Below are 23093 nucleotides of genomic sequence, written 5' to 3' on the forward strand. Positions count from 1 at the left end.
TTTCATGTTCTTTCTTCCTAGATAGACATTAATTTCTAGTAAGTCTTGATTGTAGGACAGGACTTGATGCACACTAATAATATCAATTTTTAAAAATACTCAACTCCCAAACTTTCAATCATCAATATTTTAGATAAAAAAAATTGTACTACCAAGATATCTCTTCACCTGTAGATAAAAAACTAATTCATTCCGAGCATGATTGTCTATTTCTAATAAATGTCGTTCCCAAGAATTGAATCTTACCTTTTGGTAATGATCTTACAAGGACTTACACTATTAGACTAACGTCGTGTTGATATTTGAGAGAATTTATGTCCATTTGAAAAGGGGATACACCATGATTATCATATTTCTTCACATGATCTGCTTAAGTAAAACCTTCAAAGCAAAAGAATAAGAAAACAAGCATCCACTCATAGATTTGGAGAAAATAAACAACTCCTATTCAAAATTGGAGCTAAGATACTTATCAAAATAAATAAATAATTTGGAGCTAAGATTTAAGACTTGCACGCAATAGATCAACCACCATTCATTCAATAAGTATATCATGGCTCCTCGAGACAACTAAAAACATAGTTCTACTTCAATTTTTCAATACTTTAATCTATAATATAATAATAGATAAAAGGAAAACATAAAATAATTTTTATGGAATAATTCTAATTTCATGTTTCTAAATATTATATATCTCTTAATGTAAATTAATGTTTCCCTTTTAATTACCACATTAATTCTTAAACCTCCCATTTCCAAACTACGTGGTATTTTTAATGAATAAGTGAATTATATTGATGTGGATAAATTATTTAACTATAACAGTTTACTTTCATTTCTAACCGGAGCATATATCCCATAATAATTTTCTTAAATAATATAATATAAAGATGATACATTCTATATAAAATAAATAAAATTTCAGATGACAGACACTATATACATGCTAGTAATAACAAAAGGAGTATATTTAGTATATACTTTTCCCCCTAAATTGGGAACTTAAAGTATAGTAGCATTATAGCTATATATACCAATTTATTTATATACTAAGATTAAATTATAATTTTGACTATAGTGGAATATTTATATATTGTCAATGTAAAAATTTATAATTAATATATCATCTATTATTCATTTATATTATTTACATTTTTTCAAAAGAGACAATAATCATTAAACATAAATTATCAGATGGATACTTTCGATTATTTATTTTGTTAACAAACCCCTAAGAACGTGCCTATGAAATTTGAAGCACTCAAGAACCACTTAGCCATAACTAAAATTTACCTATAAATATTTGACATAGCTCCACTCTCCACAAATACCTCAAACAATATCAAAGTGCCTATTTCTTAGGATGAAGCTCTTGTGGAAATCTCACATGAAGGTACATATGATACTTTTTTTCTTCCTCTATCATTCTATCTATGAAGTACCATTTAATCTTCTATAACCAAATCCCCTTAGCAAGATTATAGAATTACCAATACCTTAATTTTCTAACAACTTTTTTGTTCTAAATTGTGCTTTGTTTTGCAGATTAGTAGGTTGGTTTTAGCTATCATTTTGGTGGCACTTATGCTTAGTCCAGAGAGATGTGAAAGCAGAAAAGCCAAAATTATAAGCACTTCCTTTGAGTACAGTGCTATAAATTGCAGGGCTCACAGTGTTTCATTAACTGATTTTGGTGGTGTTGGTGATGGAAATACATCAAACACAAAGGCTTTTCAATCTGCCATTAATCACTTGAGTCAGTATGGTTCTGAAGGAGGGGCTCAGTTATATGTTCCTGCAGGGAAATGGCTTACTGGAAGCTTTAATCTCACAAGTCATTTCACACTTTATCTGGACAAAGATGCTGTTCTCCTTGCTTCTCAGGTATCTCATTTCTGTTCATTATTTGTGATTTAGGCTTAAAAAAGTGATTTTGGTAAAAGTGATTTTTTGAGAAGCTAAAAGTATTTTCTCAAACATTCAGCTTTTCTTTTGAAGCTTCTGCTTTTTATTAGCTCAACCAAATAAATGAGGAAATGTCAAAAGCAATTTTAGTAAAAGTGATTTTTTTAGAAGTTAGAAATATGGCTTCTCAAAAAAGTTAAAATGTAGCTTTCTTTTGAAGCTTGAATCTTTTTTCTGTGATACCAAACAAATGTATATGTGCCAAACGTAGTTTTTATCAAAATAAACACCTTTCTGTGAAAAGTTTTGCTTCTGTTCATTTACTTTAAAGTCTTTTTTATACCAAAGCCTATCCAAAAAAATCACCATGTATCTTTAGGATCAGGATCTTCCATCTTTAGTTGTTTTACTTTTATAAACATTAAAGTTAAATCTTCCAAATTTACATTATTCCTTACTTGAGTATCCTAACTTTGATTTTAAAAGTAGTGTTACCTTTCAGCATAGCCAAAGTAGATGCAAAAGTTGTTTTGCTGATTATACTGATTGTTGTATTTGAACTAATGTTATTGTTCTACTCAGTAACAATTAGTGTTGATTAAAAAAATGGTAACAATTGGCATAAATATTTCACAATTCTAATGACATAAGAGAAAAGGCAATGAAATAAGTTAGGAAGTGATGCTCTAAGCTTTAATTATATGCATGGTTGAAAACTTTATTGATGGAAAATTAATAAGATATCCCTAGTTTAGTACTCTAGGTAGAATTTCTTCACTGGCAGAATAAAAGTAATATGATATTTATCATTGTCATAGACTCGTGAAAAATTCATGAAAGTGGAAAATAGATGTTTTTAAAGGGATTCACTTTTGAGATACATATTAGGGAAAATGTCCAATAAATGAGATACAAATGTGTCACAAGGTTTCTCACTTCTTACTGTTACTAGAAACCTAGGCTATCAAAGCAATACTCTTAATTAATTCATGAAAGCAATATTCAACCTCCAAAACCCTGTTTGGAAGAAGCACCCTTATTCTTGTTTATGGGAAAATGAACCTCTATTCTTAGAAGAGATTATACAAAGCTTATAATGATAAAGAGCTTATGAAAAAAGTTAAGAAAGAAACTTAAAAATTTAATATAGTATTCCCTTACTGGATGACATTTTGATTAGTCACCAAATATTTGATTATTAAATTTTTAACTTTTATATATATATATATATATATATATATATTTTAATCAATCACAAATACACACTTTGTGGGCCAGAGATGTGCTCTCTTTGCCTCCTAAGACATGAAAAGACTAATATTTTGTGTATGGTAAAATATTTAGAAATGAATGCTTTTAGTAACATATTTTGGAACATAAGGATGAAACTCATGTTGGATGAAACTCATGGTTAAGTGACTCAAATTCCTTTCATTTTCTAGCAATACATATTTATTCCAATAAATTAATCAAACATGCTTACAAAAACAGGTTCTTTAATTGATTTTAATAAATTATTCAATACTTATTTAATTAAGCTATTTACCCAAATACCCTTTTAACTATTCTGTCCCTTCATCCAAGGTACTAACTCCTATGTTGTGGACTTGTGGTAAAAATGAATAGGCTTTTGTCTTTTGGGTAAAGGGACAACATGTGACACATTTTTGGCACTTTCATCACATGTGGTACTTAACTAAAACTTTTTGATTGTATTCATATATTGGTTTAGGATATTAGTGAGTGGCCTGTGATTGAGCCACTCCCATCCTACGGTAGAGGAAGAGATGCAGCTGCAGGAAGGTTCACTAGTCTCATTTTTGGAACAAACCTCACTGATGTTATTGTGACAGGTATGGAAAAAAACTAATAATGTAAGGTCATGCTAAAAGATTAAAATATTAAATATTCAATTACTAAGAGATATACTTGTTGGGAGGGGCAAATATGTGCCCCGAAATAGATTAATGCCTTATCTAAAAGATGAGAGGATACTACCAAAAAAACTTTTACTTAAGGTTGGTCAAATATTTCAGCTAACATGTGCTGAGCACCAAAAAGTTTGAATTATATTAACCAAACTTTACTTACTCCCAATGACTAAACCAGCATTATTAGTTTGTTTGTTTATCTATCATTTTGTTAATATAATTATTATTAAATTTAACTAAGATCTTGTAATATATATGTTTGTTCATTTTCAATTTTTTAAATTCTCTGCTTATTCTTTATGTTCTGTGAAGCTAGTCTAATTTGTGCCTAAAGACGCATGCTAAATATTATTATAGAAAGTTTTCAAGAATATAATATCTATGCACATAATCAATATATCATTTATTATTTATTTGTATTATTATTTTTTTTGAATGATAGACTAACTATACATAAAACTTTTATCCTTCAATGTATACATTTTTTTCTCAAAAATTAAATATATCAATATTAAAGAATGATAAATGCATCAGTATCCAAAAAATAATAATTACTGTAATCCTCAACATATACACTTGTACACATTTGAAAAACTCATGTTGGTATGCCTAATTCATTAGAATCCAATATATCACATGGATTTGCTTTTTATTTATTGAGTCCCATGTAAATTTCACCCAATAATAGTAAGTTTGTAAAAAAAAGGTTACTATTGCTCAATATTATTATTGGTAGAGTGGTTTTGGATGGAATTATTTTTCTCCAACCGGAGAGAGAAGTTTTTACTTTTCCTTTTATATCTAGGGTAAAAATACCATTACATTCCATTTAAGTAACAAAAGTGATAGATTATATTATTTTTTACTTATATTTTTAATGTAATTTGGTACGGGATAGGATCTTCACCCATTTTGAACTATTATTAAATATTAAATATATCAATTATGACCCTTGTTGTAACAGGTGATAATGGCACCATAGATGGTCAAGGTGAATTTTGGTGGCAACAATTTCACAAGAAAAAATTGAAGTATACACGCCCCTACTTGATTGAAATAATGTTCTCTGAAAACATTCAAATCTCAAATCTAACCCTCCTAGATTCTCCATCATGGAATATTCATCCTGTTTATAGCAGGTAATCATACCCTTCTTACAAAGTCATTTAAAGTATAAACAATGTATGATTTAGTGGTATAAGACCCTATTGAGTAAAAAAGAATAAGGTTTGATTGCTGAGAATGACATTTATTGGGAACGACAGTCCCACATTAAAAAACAGACTAATTCTTTACTCATAGAATTAGGATTGGTTGTACCAAAAAAAAGTTATATGGTCATATTCAAGTTTTAAATGCCCTAAATATCACATTTGACATTTTGTCACACTAACATTGATATGATTATAAGATTATAACTAAGTTTTCAATATTATACAGCAACATTATTGTGAAAGGCATCACCATCATTGCTCCTGTCACATCTCCAAACACAGATGGTATCAACCCAGGTTAGCATTTGCATCTTAATTTTAGAATCATGTCACTAAAATTACTTTCTTAGTTTATACTATTTGTTCATATCTGCTACGCTTTTTTTCAGCTTGATCATCATCTTTAAAATATTTAAAGTGTGTATGTGTACAATATCATGAGGTCACGAGTTCAATTTTTTGAAATAGCCTCTCTGTTTACCGGGATAAGGCTGCATATATATACTCTTAGATCCCCACAAAGTGGAAATCTCATACACTAGATCACCCTTTTTAACCTTATATTGCTATTATATCGTATGTTATACTTAAAAGTATAGGGCCAAATTGAAAAGTTATGTCACCTGTTGGACAAAACATGTGTTTTATACCTTGCATGTGATGATAGATTGCCATTTAGTTCTTATGTTTTCATGTTGATCCTTATGCTTTGACTCCAACAAACTATGTTATACCATCAATAAACAACAATGACCAGATTGAAAATAATTCTAAATATGTGGATTGAATTAAAAAACTTTTACATAGAAGAATTGAACATTGCAATAAAAAATTATGCATTGATATTCTTCTTTCTCCTTTTCTTTTCGTTAGATTCCTGCACAAACACAAAAATTGAAGACTGCTACATAGTTTCTGGTGATGATTGTGTAGCAGTGAAAAGTGGATGGGATGAATATGGCATAAAGTTTGGTTGGCCAACCAAACAACTAGTGATAAGAAGGTTAACATGCATTTCTCCATTTAGTGCAACCATAGCCTTAGGAAGTGAAATGTCTGGTGGAATTCAAGATGTTAGAGCAGAAGACATTACAGCAATTCATACAGAATCAGGCATCAGAATAAAAACAGCAGTAGGTAGAGGAGGGTATGTGAAGGACATATATGTTCAGAAAATGACCATGCATACAATGAAATGGGCATTTTGGATGACTGGTAATTATGGTTCACATGCTGATACTCACTATGATCCTAATGCTTTGCCTGAAATCTCAAACATCAACTATAGAGATATGGTTGCAGATAATGTGACCATGGCTGCTAGATTGGAAGGAATTTCTAATGACCCTTTTAAGGGAATATGCATTTCCAATGTCACTATTGGAATGGCAGTTAAGGCCAAGAAACAGCCATGGACTTGCACCGATATTGAAGGGGTCACAAGTGGGGTTACCCCTCAGCCATGTAACTTGTTGCCTGATCCGGGGTCGGAGAAGATCACAACATGTGATTTTCCAACTGAGAATCTACCTGTTGATAACTTGGAGCTTAAGAAATGTACTTATAGCATTAAACATGCATGAGTCATGCGTCAAGATGTATCATATAGTTGTTTATTTAAGGCTAGTCTTCTATAATTATCCAAAAAGCATAGCTCAAGTTGAGAAATGAATTCTCTTAAATTATGGTAATGAAACAACTTTCGTTTTTTTCTCTACTCGTTTCTTGGATGACATGATGATGCTAAGAGCCTCTATGCAGTGGTAAGATTAATTAAAGTGAAAAGCTCAAAACCATCCCATATATAGTGTAGTTCTTAAACATTCTTCCACTAACTTCAACATTCTATACAGTAACTATTTGACACTTAGAACAAAAAAAATTAGAGACTGAATTGCAAGTCATGCTAATTTTGTGGAGTATTGTTAGAACTATCCCTTAATTAAAATTTGCTAGTTAAGTTTTGCTAAGAGGACTCCAATCCAAATTTGTTTGACTAAAGCAAAAAATATAGCTAACAGAATCTTTTACAATATTTAGAACACTAAGAAACCATTACATTCATGTCAATGTCTTTCCAAATTGAAAAGTTTTTTGGGTGCATTTTCAATAGTCTAAAGGACAGAAAAAGTGGATGCAACAAGTAGATGCTTCTCTTCAATATTCTGCTTAAAGCCTAAAACCTTAGAGTAATGTTGCTCATATCTACTAATCCTTTCCTCACAATATCTCAACAACATAATCATTCAACAATCTGAGATGAGACTTAAAATAAAAGATAGCTCATAACAATGTCAATATTTCCAACATGTTTCATAGTATCTTGTGAAGAGCTGCAACTTCCCAAGTAGTGTTGTAACTTGTAAATTAGTCAACAAGTATTTCACTACACACATACAAGATAAATGCAACATCTCAGTAAATTGGTGGATCAGGATTGAACCTCACAGACTCTCTCCAAATGAGTTCCTTTATATCTTCTTCAGTGAATGATGGTTGTTCAAAGTCAAAACTGAAAGGTCTGGAGCAAACAGGTTCTTCATTGATATCATGGAGTGGTGCCATGTATGGGTGGCACAAAGCCTGCTCAACTGAAAAAAAATTATAAAGATTTCGTAAAAGGCCTTTATTAGATATTTTGTCGAGGAACACGAGAAAATATCAGAATCTTAATGAATTCAACTATATGACCTGCAGTCACTTTATTACACATGACCTAATTGGTAAGTGATCAACACAACTGCTATACAAACAGTCATCGAAAACGAAAATGAGCATACATCCCACTTAAAGCAAAAAAAAAACTTATTATTGATATGATTGTTTCAGACTAAGAAATCATCAGAGGTTAGCAGCAAACACTGCACAAACATACAAGCACAGTTTTTAAACAAAATTACAAGAAATTATACCAAAATTTGAGTGATTTATGACAAAACATTATGTTGTTGTTTGATTCATGTAACTGACCCTTCGGAAAAAGGCTTAGCTGTTAATTACCAAAATATGAATGGATAACCTCAGATTTAATTATATTTTTGCCCTTTAACTTCCCGAGGCACTTGTTAGTTGTTACAATTTGATCTTTACATCAACGTCTGTTGCTGACATTATTCCAAGCCATATATAGCTCAAACAAATAAATTTGTACCATACAATATAACTTTTTTCTTTTTTTTTGGGGGGGTGGGGGGGAGCATGGTGATTTACCTGTAATGCGCCTGTTTGGATCAAAGACAAGCATCTTCTCTAGCAAATCAATAGCACCTGGAGACATGTTGGGAAATCTAGTACAAAAGTTTTGCTTTTGATATTGTGGAAGCTGCATTACATACCTACGAGCATTATCACTTCGTAAAAATCCAAGGCTGGAGTCATCAGGTGAACCTATCAGCTGTTGGAAGCAATGAAATTGTCATTCTTCAGTTAATTTTAATCAGCAAGAGGAGGAGTGATAAGGATAAAAGAATATGCAAGCTAAGGGGAAACTGCATAATCAGAATTTAATTTTGCAAATAGGAATTGCCACAAGTTGGAACATAATGACTTATCTATCCATTACTTAATTTACTCAGTTTCATTTCTCAAGTTGATGGTTCCCTTATGTTCCCAAAAAAACTTAGAAGGAAACAACGTAGGGTATAGAGAGAATAATTATTTCATTTTTTTCACAACAATATATGGTATGATCTTCTGGAGAAATCGTTGTATACGGAAGGACTTATGTACATGCCCCATATGTAAAAATCAAGCACTTAAGTTTTAATGAACATCAAAACTTGGACTGATGCTCATAGTTTTTCATAAGAAATAGTGGCATAGACTGTAAAATCCAAAAGACATTAGCTTAAGGATCCAAATTTTTCACAAACTATGGGACACAGGGTGATGCATATGTCTTTTCTTCTTCTCAATATTTACTATGTTTTTAAAACCACTGGACTTGAATCCATTGGCAAACATCACTAAAAGTTCAATACTTATTGACCCTTTACCCTCATCGGCTCATCCTTATACTTGCAAACCAGCCCTGCCCTACATATCATGTGTGAGCCTCCAATTCCACTAATTATCTCAACAAAACCTTAATTGTGATCTATTGGCTCCTGTGCCTTCTACTGTCCTGCATTGCAAGGCATATATGGATCATGTTCACACAAGAAATTCTTAGTCTGTTGTGTTGCTTAATCGATTAGATCTCCTAATATTTAGAGTTGCATTAAGCATCTCCCTTGAGGAAAGAAACATCTTTCTCATTTTTGCAAACTTTGACGCTGTAATTTCAGCATAGTGTTGTAGAAGTTAGAACTCTAAGTTACAAGTAGAACTAACACTCTGATATAAAATGGAAAAGGAAGGCAGACAAACAAGCGCACAATCAGTCTAAGTAGACTTATAATAGCAATTCAGAAGTCATCAGAAGAAACTGCATGTATGATATATATATATATATATATAGCTAATACCTCTGTGATCAGTCTCAGCTGATGAACATAATCTCTGCCAGGAAAGAGGGGTTGTCTTGTCATGATTTCACCAAGTATGCAACCAACAGACCATATATCAATGGCTGCCGTGTATTCTGAACAATTAAGAAGCAATTCTGGAGCACGATACCATCGAGTAACCACATACTCGGTCATAAAATCAGTTTCAGATGTAGTTCTAGCAAGACCAAAGTCTGCAATCTTAAGGTCACAATTGGAATTCAGTAGCAAATTGCTAGGCTTTAGATCACGGTGCAAAACATTTGCTGAATGTACGTATTTGAGCCCTCGTAGCAACTGATACAGGAAATACTGGAAAAAATAGATCTTATAAATGGATGTATGACAGATTATAAAAATTATGCTATAGTGCGTGAAGCCAGTACATTGTAATAGATGGTGGAAGCTACACCACTTATTACACTGTTCGGGTTTCATCTTGTCTCCAAGTTTCTGGGCTCCTAGGCCGTTCCAAAGTATACATAAATTTTAAATATGTATTGCTACAAAAACCCACAATTTCAGTTGCTATTTTAATTCAAAACAACAAGAACATTACTGAGCTAAAATCCAAAGTAATTCATCATATTAAATTAAATATAAATTGTAAAGCCAATTAATATTCGAGTATTTTAACTTGTCTGTTATATAGGAAGTGGACCGAAGTACACACATCCGGCACAAATTCATAATACATTTTGCAAATAACTAGAGAACCAACAATGAACAAAATTTTGGCCTCAAATATCAGGATAAACAAAGATTTTAAAAAAGCCTAAGGACTGATGATAATCAAAGCATAACGGTTCCAGTGATTGAAGGTTACTAATAACAATGGAATGATGCAACAAGAATAAAAGACAAATAAAATAGGTTAACACTTTAGAGTGTGGCTAGAACCTGGAGTTCATACACATTGGAAATAAGAATAATCAGGGAAACCAATATCCAAGGTGAATGTGATCTTTCAAATATTGACGAAAAGAGTATATGCATCATTACTTTTGTAGTGAATGAGTCCATCCCTTATGTCATATAAAAAACATTACTAGTGTCAAGTTTAAAACAACCTGGAGGAATTTTATTTACACCATTGACATTATTAGAAATGTTACTTTGTAGAAAGTAAAAGCAACGTCACTACACTATTCTCGCAGACACAACATTACAAACCTGCAAACATGGAACTGACTTTAACAGGAAAAAGTTAAAGTGGGGCAACCAAACTCACAGATGGAACCATGTGTGCAATATTTCGCAATTGAAATGACAATGTTGTAAACATGGCATTACTTAGTACGTAAGTAGGCAAAAATATATATTATTCACCATTGTTAATTAATCCCTTTAATTTTTTCATGTTTTATATTAGTTTGAGAAACAATAAACTGATGAACATAATCTCTGCCAGGAAAGAGGGGTTGTCTTGTCATGATTTCACCAAGTATGCAACCAACAGACCATATATCAATGGCTGCCGTGTATTCTGAACAATTAAGAAGCAATTCTGGAGCACGATACCATCGAGTAACCACATACTCGGTCATAAAATCAGTTTCAGATGTAGTTCTAGCAAGACCAAAGTCTGCAATCTTAAGGTCACAATTGGAATTCAGTAGCAAATTGCTAGGCTTTAGATCACGGTGCAAAACATTTGCTGAATGTACGTATTTGAGCCCTCGTAGCAACTGATACAGGAAATACTGGAAAAAATAGATCTTATAAATGGATGTATGACAGATTATAAAAATTATGCTATAGTGCGTGAAGCCAGTACATTGTAATAGATGGTGGAAGCTACACCACTTATTACACTGTTCGGGTTTCATCTTGTCTCCAAGTTTCTGGGCTCCTAGGCCGTTCCAAAGTATACATAAATTTTAAATATGTATTGCTACAAAAACCCACAATTTCAGTTGCTATTTTAATTCAAAACAACAAGAACATTACTGAGCTAAAATCCAAAGTAATTCATCATATTAAATTAAATATAAATTGTAAAGCCAATTAATATTCGAGTATTTTAACTTGTCTGTTATATAGGAAGTGGACCGAAGTACACACATCCGGCACAAATTCATAATACATTTTGCAAATAACTAGAGAACCAACAATGAACAAAATTTTGGCCTCAAATATCAGGATAAACAAAGATTTTAAAAAAGCCTAAGGACTGATGATAATCAAAGCATAACGGTTCCAGTGATTGAAGGTTACTAATAACAATGGAATGATGCAACAAGAATAAAAGACAAATAAAATAGGTTAACACTTTAGAGTGTGGCTAGAACCTGGAGTTCATACACATTGGAAATAAGAATAATCAGGGAAACCAATATCCAAGGTGAATGTGATCTTTCAAATATTGACGAAAAGAGTATATGCATCATTACTTTTGTAGTGAATGAGTCCATCCCTTATGTCATATAAAAAACATTACTAGTGTCAAGTTTAAAACAACCTGGAGGAATTTTATTTACACCATTGACATTATTAGAAATGTTACTTTGTAGAAAGTAAAAGCAACGTCACTACACTATTCTCGCAGACACAACATTACAAACCTGCAAACATGGAACTGACTTTAACAGGAAAAAGTTAAAGTGGGGCAACCAAACTCACAGATGGAACCATGTGTGCAATATTTCGCAATTGAAATGACAATGTTGTAAACATGGCATTACTTAGTACGTAAGTAGGCAAAAATATATATTATTCACCATTGTTAATTAATCCCTTTAATTTTTTCATGTTTTATATTAGTTTGAGAAACAATAAAACCAAAGGAGATGATTACAGCAATCAAGCAATTAGTAAAGGGACATTTTACTAGGTAGACATAAAAAATCACATTTTAAAAGAAATAGTGAAGTGCTGACCCGACAATGATCATCAGTCAATGGTTGATTGGAACGTATTATTTGATGCAGATCCGTGTCCATTAACTCAGAAATAATATACACATCATTGAAATTCTCCTTCTGTGGAGGTCGTATAATATCTTTAATGGACATCACCTGCATTGGAGAAATAAGTGTTGAGAAAGCAGTCTACTTTGAAAATTTAGTACTGATGAGTATTTTTATAATCAAAACCTGAAGAGGAAAATCCAATCAAGCGCCTTTTATTAATCAAAGAGGAAGCACTGTAAGAGACTGACAACTAGAAGAGTATTTGTTTTAAAACTAACATCAATTTTTTTTTTACCATAATCTGAGTTTCAAAAAGGGAAAGCAGTCATATGGAAAAAGCAAAAATATGATACTCTCCAAGATCTAATTTACTATCCAAAAGCATGTTTTTTTTGTACTATCAATGGTATCTTGTCACCCTTTTGGGTAAGGAACTAATCCTTTTCGGGGTGTGTGGTTGCCCTCCCAACAAGTGTTGCTCCCAAGAATCAAACCCTTGACCTTTTGGTCATCTTGGGGATCTAGCATGGTCTTACACCAATAAACCAATAGCTTCTTGGTATCCAAAAGCATGTTTAAATATGCTAAATTTAGATTGGAGGATAGTGAAGATCAGACATATTGCTTTGACTGCAGAGCTTTGGTAGTGAAATTTTCAGCCCAACAGAGCACAAATTTAGACACCAAGAGAAAATATTTTCAGAAGTATATAAGTAACAAAACAACCAGAATTTTGCATCATGCAGCACTGCTTGTGTGTTCAGTAAGCAAAAATAAATTTCTATGTCACAGATCTTTTGCAGATGTAACAGAAAATGGGGGAAGAAACAGATAATACAAAGAAAGGAACCAATAATAAGTTAAAGAAGAAAATTGACACTGCCATGGATAAAAATAAACAATAACAGTGAAGAAAACAAGGTCTATATGGAGAGTGCAAGTAAAAGATACTCAAAATTACATTTTCATGATCCATGTGCCGAAGAAGTTTTATTTCTCGTAAGGTCCTTTTGGCATCTATCCTGTTGTCAAATGCATTACCAACCTTCTTAATGGCAACTTCCTCACGTGTCTCCGCATTAACAGCAGCACTGAAGGAAATCAAAAAACAATATTGTCCCTCACATTGTTGATAACAGAGATTCAAAGTCACATGCGTGGGAAAAAAAGAAAGTCTTGTCAAACACTAAACTATAAGAAACCATCCACAACATACACATGGTGCTCTGTTTAGTGGGTCCAAAACATACCAAGATTATGCTATTTACAGTATCAATATCGCCTAAGCACACAGAGAGGCCAGAAGAATAATTCTATCTCATTTTCCACTTTGAATCACACTGAATCGTGCTATCAACTCATTTGATTGGACAGCAAAAAATGAAATCGGAAGAGAAATGAAAGTGTATGACTCTTCACCAGCACCAACTACAAGTAAATTGCGATCTATGACAAGATTGGATACAATCAATACTTCCCACAAGACTAAACCTTGACTCTCTTTCAATTAATATATTCCAATCAAATTGAAAATAATGATTAGAAACAATGGAGTTTAGAGTAATAGATTGCCATAACCAGCTCAGCAAAACAACCAAACAATGATTTAGTTCAGGAATCTATCAACAACAAAAAAAGTTCATGAGTCTCACGATGAAATGGAAAAGTCATAACCTATCTATGAAAAGCATTGAAGAAAGAATACAACAATTTGGGGCTTTGAGCTCATAATCCTTCATCATTACACTAAAATAACCAATTCAATCATCATTGATATTACCAATCACGCCTAACATCTAGTTCAGTAAAAAAATTGACAAAACCTAGCAACAAAATAATCAACCACCATATAGAGCATCAGTTCCACTTATCCACTTACAATTTAATCTAAATTAACAAAAGGGGGTTTGATTAGCAGCAAAAGCTACTTCCTTGCTTTCATATCAGGTGTTCGAAAAACACAGGATGCATCCAGGATTCTAAATTTGGTCCACGACCATAATTGCGGCCACAATATTGCAGTTTTGGCTGTTTCCACAATCGTATCTCATAATTACAACCACATAGCCGCATTTTACCACAATTAACCACACAACATAACCGCAGCCGCAATTTAGAATCTTTGTGCAAGTAAAAAAACATAGCTCAAAGTAAGGACAACCATTTACACACCAAAAAAAACAATAAGAAACCCAATGAATTCAACAAAACACTAAAAAATTTGTTTTCTTACCAAACAATACCATTAGCACCTCTACCAACAGGGCGAATAGGAGGAACATACTTTGTGGAAACCTCAAAAAGGTTACCATAGATATTGTACTGAACATAACGTCCACCATGAGTGGCTACACCTCTGATGTTATGCTCAGTTGACTCAACAACAGACATGACTATGAATTTGATCTCTTCAAATTTCTAAGTTCTAACTCAAAATGGGAGAGACCCAAATTAGAAATTGTGATTCTGAGTTGGAAAAGGAACAAACTTTATGGTTTTTTTTGGCATTTTTTTATACTTTGTTTTCAAGTGGACAAGCTCGGTTGAACACGTGAACAAAAATTGACCATTATTTTGTGTTTACTTTTCTTTTCCATGAACATTGGTGTGCTGTCATTGAATTGTCAAATTGCATGACTTTGAGTGAGAGAAAAAAAAATGAAATTTCTATGAAATGAGACCATGAAATAGAAGTTTCAAAGAATAAAGAAATGTCAAATTAAAATTGAGGGGTTTAAAAAATTAATAAATAGTGTCACTTATTTTAATTATTATTACTAATTTACTATTGAAAATACTTTATTGTTAATATATCATGCTTTTGTAAAAATCAAAGTATGGAGTATGTGGCAAAATACAATTGAATTATTTAAAAATAAATGCAATTAAATTGAAAGAATTGTGTAAAATGTGAAACAATTTGTGTATGTATGTTAGAATTTTAGTTGATCCGTGTATTTTTTTTCTTTCTTCATGATGGTGTATACTTTTCTTAAGAGTATAATTTTTATATACTACTAATGTAAAGATTTAAGAGAAGTTAATTAATACATTATGCAACATTTATTTATATTATTTTTTTAAGAAGTCAATAATTATTTATATATTGTCATTGTATATATTTTCTTCTCTTTTTTAAATAAGGAAAACGCTTTCCTTTCAATGAAGGTAATTCCAAATTGTGAAGCAAGATGACCGACACTCTATGATATAGGCATATAGGTGCTACCAAAAATACGTGTAATTAACCGGTGGAAAACCAGAACATATAAGAAAAATCTTATACATTGTAAGAAAATTACATATATTACATATAAATTAATTATTCATAAAAAATTAATATAAATTACTTTTTATATAATGTATAAGAATTTATAGAAGTAAAAATATCATAGAATTTGTACTATAGACATGGAATTAAAGTTCAAACAATATGACGAGAAGAACCATAGCCGCCTCATGTAACTCCAAGAAATAAATGGTGGTTGGAGATTTGGAGTTTAGATTTAAATCACAAAATATTAGTTTTTGACTTCAGTGCTTTATAGAAAAATAAAACTATTCTCGTTGTTTAAAAGTACCTTTCATTTGTTCAAATCTTAATCTATTTTTTACTTATTTCTCCCTCTCTTATTTACTCCCTCAATTATATACTTTTACCAACAAAATATTAGTCTAGCAGTGTAAAATCTTACTAGATCTCTAAGATAATTAGTTAAGAATTCAATTTCTAATAGTAACATTTATTGGAGGAGGAAGTCACCCATCCAAAAAAGATTAATTACTTATCAAAAAGTAAAAAATACCAAATAATCTCAGTGTGTATTAGTAAAATTATATCAGTATAAAACAAAATATGCGTCCAAGTGACCGACCTTACTCACATACATTTGGCTAAGCTTAAATACACATTCATGATAACACATACATGTCCTTGACAACAAAGTATATTCTTATATAAGAAGATATATAGCCACTAAAATTATGATATGTGTCATATTTAATTATTTTATATAAAAATATTTTTAAAATTAAACAAAACAGTATATAAATCATACTTTTACTATAGAAGAAAATAAGTTATCTCCTGATATAAGGAAATATTGTATTCTCTATCTCCTTTTCAACTTTAAAATATGGGTGAGCGTATGATGGGTTGGGACAGGTTAAGCATATCCTTCATTCGTCCCTAAATATTGATCGGATCAATTTTTGAACTTGAATTCGTACCTAATTAGGATGGGACGCGTGAGAGACGAGCCCAAAATAAGACAGGTCAAGATAAGGACAGGTCCGAGTTGGAAAAGGACAAAATGACAAACGTAGATTTTGTTCTCAAATCTTTAAGCATGCACAGTCAAAATTATCACAATCTATAATAAACTCAACTAAAATCTGCATATTATATACATTAGTATATAAACTATAATTTTGACACAAGGTATTGGCGTACTGCAATAACTATTATAAATTAATGATTAATTTTGTTTAAATAAAATTTACTACATAAAAAAATGATTAACCACCTAGGCACCTAGTAAACCAATATGGTCGGTTTGTCACATTAATTATAAATAAAGGGCACCAATTATTTTGAAACTTATGTTTTAAATTTTGTATTTTGTGAAAGTAAAAGTTTAGAATCTGTACAGTTACCTACAAAGGAAAAGGACTAGGGTCTATTATGGAGTGGATAGTGACTTGAAAATAATAGAAAAAAGATGAAGAAGATGTTTGAAGGCTACTATGCTTTGGCAATCAGAGGCAATAGCATAGACATAAGTAACTTCAAAGAAGATAAACAAACAATGAAGAAGAGAAAAAAACTAACTCTTAAGCATCGCGTGTCTTTCACTCTCGTCGCAGCAATGCTTTATTATCTAGGAGAATTAAACATTGAAAAAAGGGTAAGAAATAAGGATAATATGATAAGTGGTGTAGATATGTTGTGTGAGTTTGTAAATATTTGAGTTATGTGGGTTGAACATAATGAGTATTAATAAATACTTATTTAACTATTCTTGATATATAACTATAAGGACTGGTCAGGTGACCCAGACATAGACCCGAACCCGTCCTTTTTTGATGAGGGATTTGTCTCTTTTAATCGGATGTGTTCTTTTTTATTTATTTAGACAGGTCAGACATATCCCTAAGTCATTGGACTGAGAATAATCTGTCGGGTCAGATCTTGCTTACCCTATTTTAAAAGAAGAGAAAAAGAAATATAGGTGACTATAACAAAAGAGTGCACTATACAATGCCCATGAGTAATACCCAAAATTTTAATTTTTTAGTTGAGTTGGATATTACCCATATTATTGAATGGTGAAATTCACATGGTCTGTATGATTGATAGTTTGCTTGTATAATATATGGCACTACCATGAAAAATCATAAAGCGAACAACCTAGTCCACAAACCAATAATATTTTTATTTACATAATTGATATTTTTAGTTTGGAAACAACAATCATTGTGTACACATGTTCAAGGTCACTTATGTCTTTCCCCCACGAGAAAACACATACATGAGTATGAGATTGTACATGCACACATGAGTTACCCTTGTATGTGAGCAATACACAATGGGGGTAAAGTTTGAATGAGGTAATGTTTGAGGGTAAGTGAGAGAGGAAGAGAATGAGTGAGATGAAGAATATGATTTGAATTAATGAAAGGGTAATTTTGAATAGGGAGGGTGATTTTGGAATTTTGAAGTAAAAAAACTTGGGATGTGAAACTAGTGTTTTGAAGTTTGGATTAAATTTCATCTGTTATTTCCATTGGGTCAACATTTTGCAGCTACTTAGAAGATAATACCAACAACTCAGTGTATACTATTTCTACAAACCAGAGTCGGAAGATATTTTTTTATGTATTTCAAAAGACCTATTCAAAATTGAAATTTTTTGGAACTCATAATTTTGTAAAAAAAATATACATTTCGACAAGCAAATGTGAGAATGAATTTCATCAAGCAATCTCATTATTCATTATATTTTTTTTAGGTACTATCAATGGTATCTTTCACCTTTTTTTTAATAAGAAATTAATCTCTTTCAGGATGCATGACAATCACTTTCAACAAGTGTTACTTCCAAGAATTTCAAACCATTAACCTCATCCTGAGGATCTAACAAAACCTTACCACTAGACCAACATCTTGTTCGGTCAGTTTGAGGTTGATTTCTGATCTTAAAGAATTGTAAGTTTCTATCACATAGACAAATCATACTCATAAATAAGTTCATATAACATAATTTAGGGTCTATTGTTTCGGCCTAGCTTAAAGAAAACGAAAACGGGCTTCCATTTATCACATCAACTTAAAAATTATACATTCTGACACACTAGTGTCGGAATGTATTTATTTTATAAAAATGTATACATTCCAACAATCACATTCTGACACGGGCTAATCAAAATACAAATGCTTCTGGTAGAAAAAAGTGAATCTGGTTGAATGGTTTCGCTAAGCCAGAGAAAAGCTTAGCCAGTCATATTAAAAAATGTATTTCAACAATGGAGTGTCAGAATGGACTGTTAACAAAAAACTAACCGAAATGGTATCGCGAAAAAGAAGATTCTCACGTATTTACATGCATATAAAAATAAGTTTTGGAATGCTTATAAAAAAAATTAAGTTTTGGAATAAAATATCAATGACAAAGAATTATCAACCTTAATAATGAACGACACAAGGTGTAATTCTTTTTGCCACTCTGATAGATCCACTTCAATATAAAATGTCGTTCTAGACCAAATCCTATTTGAGAACATACTAGGCTACAAAGTTAACCATCTTCCATACGCACAATAAAACCTTTTAAATATTTCTTAATGTTTGAGATTACACATAACACGCCACATAATATACATTTCAACGATATAATAATACTATCATATAACCTCATGCTACACTGAACATAACAAATAAAACAAGACCAAATACTATAAATCCTAAAACAGTTGAACCCAATACATGGACTTACCAGTATATATACCATTGTTAACTGCTGCATATTCAGGAGACTACTTTTAGATTTGCATTACCCCCAAAGCCGCAGTTCTTCACAGCTTTAGCTGAACTTGGAGCAGAAAGCAAATCGCTGCGGCTAGTCAATACTACTTTGAAAAACTGATCCACTCCCTTTGCAAGAAGATCTAATCCTTTCGAAAGCTTCTCTTCCGCCTTGCCTAGTTCTTCAACAGTCTTCAAAAGTGATTCCGTCTGGACAGTAGCATCTGCACCACCTTGGATAGAAGGATTCAATTCCTTCACAATTGCATCAACTACTTCCAACTCAATCAAAACAGAAAATTTCCCGTTGGAAAAATTTGTTCTAATTTCGTCATTTATGAGACTCTGCAACCTACTAAAAGCTGGAGCCCATGAATACATGTCAGCCACATCCAAATCAATCAACTTCTTTGGTGAGCCTGAGAAAGCCGCGGTAAACACACTGCAAACAAATGCTGTCTGCACCTTAACTCCATACATAGCTTGCATCAAAATCTTGCCTTTGGCTGAATTTTTAACCTTCGGCAGATCAAGTGACCTCATAAGGTTATCCAAAATGGTGCTACATTTCTCAATTCTAGGGTTCATAGAATGAATATGTTGCTTCCAATCATCAAGCGAAGAACAGGCCCGAACAAACAGCTTTGAAGAGGTGCCATCTAAGTTGTGCAGTGCATACTTCAGCGAAAGATTGCATGTGTTCAGACGAGAGAACTCAGAGCTAAATGCATTGCAGATATCTAACACCTTCCTACTTATGTCCAAGTAAACTTCAATCCATTTGTCATCCCAATCACTCACAGGCAGCTCAAGATCTGAGATAAGGGTTCTTATGTCATTATAAGAATCAAGAAGTGACTCCATAGCTTTAGTCATCCATGACAAGCTGAGGGTTTCTTCCTTGCTCTTGAGCATAAGCTTACTCAACCTATCTGTCAATCTTGCCTCAAAAGCTTGTAATAGTGCACGAAGTTGTGGAGACATGTGAGAGCCTTTAGGTGCTATCACCCGAAAAGGATTACCAAAGGGGAAAAATGATCGGGGATGGTGTGGATCCTGTGGACGGCCCATTTTTATGCTGTACTGCAATAAAGAGAACATACATAAATTAAGATACAATAAATGTTAGGGTTCAGGTAGGGAAGAAGAAAAATACTTGTAGACACAAACAATAGATACAAGGCAGCCCAGTGCCCCATCTAGTGGGTTCCGGGGAGGGTAGATGTATGCAGTCTTAACCCTGCAAATGGAGAGGAACCCATGACCTCTTGGTCAATATGCAGCAACCTTACCGTTACATCGAGGCTCGCCCATTTAAAATGACAAGCTTCACACAAACAATAGATATCTAACAAAAATGCACATGCAAAATTCAAAGTCATTTTTGTTCACAAATATTTCATGATAGACTGCCTTTTAATAGCTCGCTTCAAAGTAAAATCATCAAAGAGAAAGTATACATGAAATTATGATAGACTTACAAAGGCAGAGTCAAATCAATATACTGCACCAGCTACTCTAAGCAAATAAACACCATCTCTTTTTTTTGGACAAGATAAGCACAATTTCTTTCCTTACACCATGTAATCCTTTCAGAATTATGATATAGATGAACATTTAGCTACCTTTCTGTATTCAATATTTCAATATGGGTGGGAAGAAAAACCAAAAACTCAAATTAAACTTTTAACATGACCAGAATCATACTGAAAATAACAAAACAAGTTGAAACAGTTTGTTGACAGTTCAGTCTATTTTCATGGAAGAGGTGAGGTTTTCTTGCCATGGTTTAAGTTTGGTCTACAGTTACTCAATCCACACCTTAACGTCTCATTATCTCAATCATGGCATCTCTGTATTCATCTGCTTCAGAGGTTTGGTTTGGCTCGATTATAGGAGAAGCTCATCATTCAATTTTCAAAGCAAGTGGAAGAATGACAAACACAATTAACAGAACAGGGAAAGCTTCCATGGACTGAAAGCAAGGTGGCAGCAGAGACAAAGCTCAGGCAATGACAAGCTGAGGCTCAAGCTATGATAGAGTTTCTCAACTTCTACATTCCTTCTCCAGGAACCCATGAGGCATCAGATAAGGCATCTATTGGAAATTACTATCTCACAAGTTTCTGGCAACAAGTCAACCAAGAAGCTTGCGAAGAACCAAAGTTCCAGACACAAATATCTCCAACAGATGCCAATTTTTCCCGACAACTGTGTGTCGAGAACCTCGTGAGAATCTTTCATCCAGGTTCACCATCAATGAATGACCTTGGAAAAATCTGTGACAGGACCAATGTGTGAAAGTGGACTCAATAATTATACTCAAGCTGAAAATTACATAAAAGTTAATCAGTTAACCGCACCGAAACAACCGTTTACTGTGGTCTAGCTGTTTTTGGATTGAATTCTATACCAAAACTGAACCGTACTTCCAATTTATTATGAATCCATTAAAGCCGAACCGGATTATCCTCATCCATAATTCAATATGTAACAAAGTATAAAATCAGAAATTAGCAACTAACAAACCAGATTTTGATTTCCCCTTAAGTAAGTAACTATGTAAGAAAAGAATATAGACCAACCAAAACCAAATATCCATCAAAATTCTTCTTCATAATACCTTTCTATTTTCAGATTTAAAACCAAACTATAAAATTTCAAACAATAACAGCACAAGTCAAACAGAAAATATCAACCATACAACACTCAAAACACATAAATAAATTCTACAAAAAAATAAAAAAATCCAAACCATACAAACCTTATCAAAACCTTTAGATCGTCGATCTAGATATCAATCAAACCGAAGAAACCCACCGATTATCAAAATATTTCACAAAAAGACAAAAGAAAAAAAGAAAAAATAGTAAACCGTTACAGATCTGCAATAAAAAACAAAGTAAGAGTGAAGAGGATGATGATACCAGAATGAAAATCAAAGAGTTCAGAGAGATTCGATTGCCGACAGAATTTTCGTTTCTTCGAAGGGATTTCAGGTTTGTTGGCTCAATTCATATGTGAATGCTGTACATAGAAACCGATAATGATAAAGCTACGGCACTTCTATGATTTTTCGTCAACGGTATATACGTGGAGTCATATTATTGGTCTGTCATGCTATGAATGCATTTCTTTTATTTTTCTTGTTTTTTTCTACTTGTTGATAATCATGTTTTCAGTGGAGCGTGTTTTTTTTGTTTTTTCATAATCAAATATGTCTTCTCACCAATTGTGGGTAAAGATGTCTCCCAACAAATATTATTATTGCCATGAATCAAATCTTTTCTAGCACCTACTATTTTTATTTTTATTTTTGTTTCTCACGGATATTCTCGCACTGAAAAAATCATGTCCGATCCGAGAACATCTATAAGTATGTGGGACTAACTCTCTCAGCGGACATTTTTTCCATCCACAAGACTTGAACTCGAGACCTTACTTAAAATACATCAAGCATGTACCACTTGAACCAACACTAGTTGGTTTTGGAGCACCTACTATAATAAAACATATCTTTTATCATATCACTTCATAAATCTCTTTTTATCATTTGTTAGAGTAAAGTTAATATATATCTAATTCATGTTTTAGTTTTGTGACAAATTAAAAACAATAAT

At 32.4% G+C, this 23093-nt stretch overlaps 3 protein-coding genes across 7 annotated transcripts; 1 reads left to right on the forward strand and 2 right to left on the reverse strand.

Moving 5' to 3' along the window:
• Positions 1264 to 6761, forward strand: LOC109360435 (probable polygalacturonase). Its single transcript, XM_019605340.1, has 6 exons — positions 1264 to 1393; positions 1546 to 1884; positions 3638 to 3758; positions 4801 to 4975; positions 5277 to 5347; positions 5924 to 6761. The coding sequence occupies exons 1-6, from the start codon at positions 1364 to 1366 to the stop codon at positions 6631 to 6633; spliced, it is 1446 nt and encodes a 481-aa protein (XP_019460885.1). The 5' UTR covers positions 1264 to 1363; the 3' UTR covers positions 6634 to 6761.
• LOC109360436 (mitogen-activated protein kinase homolog MMK2) lies at positions 7027 to 15054 on the reverse strand. The gene is made up of 6 exons (XM_019605341.1): positions 14683 to 15054; positions 13411 to 13540; positions 12417 to 12554; positions 9517 to 9849; positions 8261 to 8444; positions 7027 to 7641 (listed from the first exon to the last, which is right to left on the reverse strand). The coding sequence occupies exons 1-6, from the start codon at positions 14838 to 14840 to the stop codon at positions 7466 to 7468; spliced, it is 1119 nt and encodes a 372-aa protein (XP_019460886.1). The 5' UTR covers positions 14841 to 15054; the 3' UTR covers positions 7027 to 7465.
• On the reverse strand, positions 19243 to 22571 carry LOC109360292 (protein BPS1, chloroplastic-like). 5 transcript variants are annotated; one of them, XM_019605072.1, is made up of 3 exons: positions 22401 to 22571; positions 21363 to 21752; positions 19243 to 20608 (listed from the first exon to the last, which is right to left on the reverse strand). In XM_019605072.1, exon 3 carries the CDS (start codon positions 20572 to 20574, stop codon positions 19477 to 19479), a length of 1098 nt encoding a protein of 365 aa, XP_019460617.1. In that variant the 5' UTR covers positions 20575 to 20608; positions 21363 to 21752; positions 22401 to 22571; the 3' UTR covers positions 19243 to 19476. The 5 variants fall into 5 exon arrangements, with proteins under 5 accessions (XP_019460617.1, XP_019460621.1, XP_019460618.1 ...); XM_019605076.1 differs by lacking the exon at positions 21363 to 21752 and adding an exon at positions 22238 to 22270 and having other exon boundaries at positions 19243 to 20551; positions 22400 to 22571; XM_019605073.1 differs by lacking the exon at positions 21363 to 21752 and adding an exon at positions 22238 to 22270 and having other exon boundaries at positions 19243 to 20556; positions 22400 to 22571.

This window comes from Lupinus angustifolius, chromosome LG11, assembly GCF_001865875.1.
Source record: "Lupinus angustifolius cultivar Tanjil chromosome LG11, LupAngTanjil_v1.0, whole genome shotgun sequence".
Lineage (NCBI taxonomy): Eukaryota > Viridiplantae > Streptophyta > Magnoliopsida > Fabales > Fabaceae > Lupinus > Lupinus angustifolius.

Excerpts from the sequence above, each read along its gene's own strand:
- LOC109360435 (XM_019605340.1), top strand. The coding sequence starts at position 1,364 with ATGAAGCTCTTGTGGAAATCTCACATGAAG. Across the intron at positions 1,394-1,545 it reads TGTGGAAATCTCACATGAAG|ATTAGTAGGTTGGTTTTAGC; the intron begins GTACATATGATA and ends TTTGTTTTGCAG. Across the intron at positions 3,759-4,800 it reads CACTGATGTTATTGTGACAG|GTGATAATGGCACCATAGAT; the intron begins GTATGGAAAAAA and ends TTGTTGTAACAG.
- LOC109360436 (XM_019605341.1), bottom strand. The coding sequence starts at position 14,840 with ATGTCTGTTGTTGAGTCAACTGAGCATAACATCAGAGGTGTAGCCACT. Across the intron at positions 13,541-14,682 it reads GGTGCTAATGGTATTGTTTG|TGCTGCTGTTAATGCGGAGA; the intron begins GTAAGAAAACAA and ends GATTTCCTTCAG. Across the intron at positions 9,850-12,416 it reads TGACTGATGATCATTGTCGG|TATTTCCTGTATCAGTTGCT; the intron begins GTCAGCACTTCA and ends TATTTTTTCCAG.
- LOC109360292 (XM_019605072.1), bottom strand. The coding sequence starts at position 20,574 with ATGTTCTCTTTATTGCAGTACAGCATAAAAATGGGCCGTCCACAGGAT.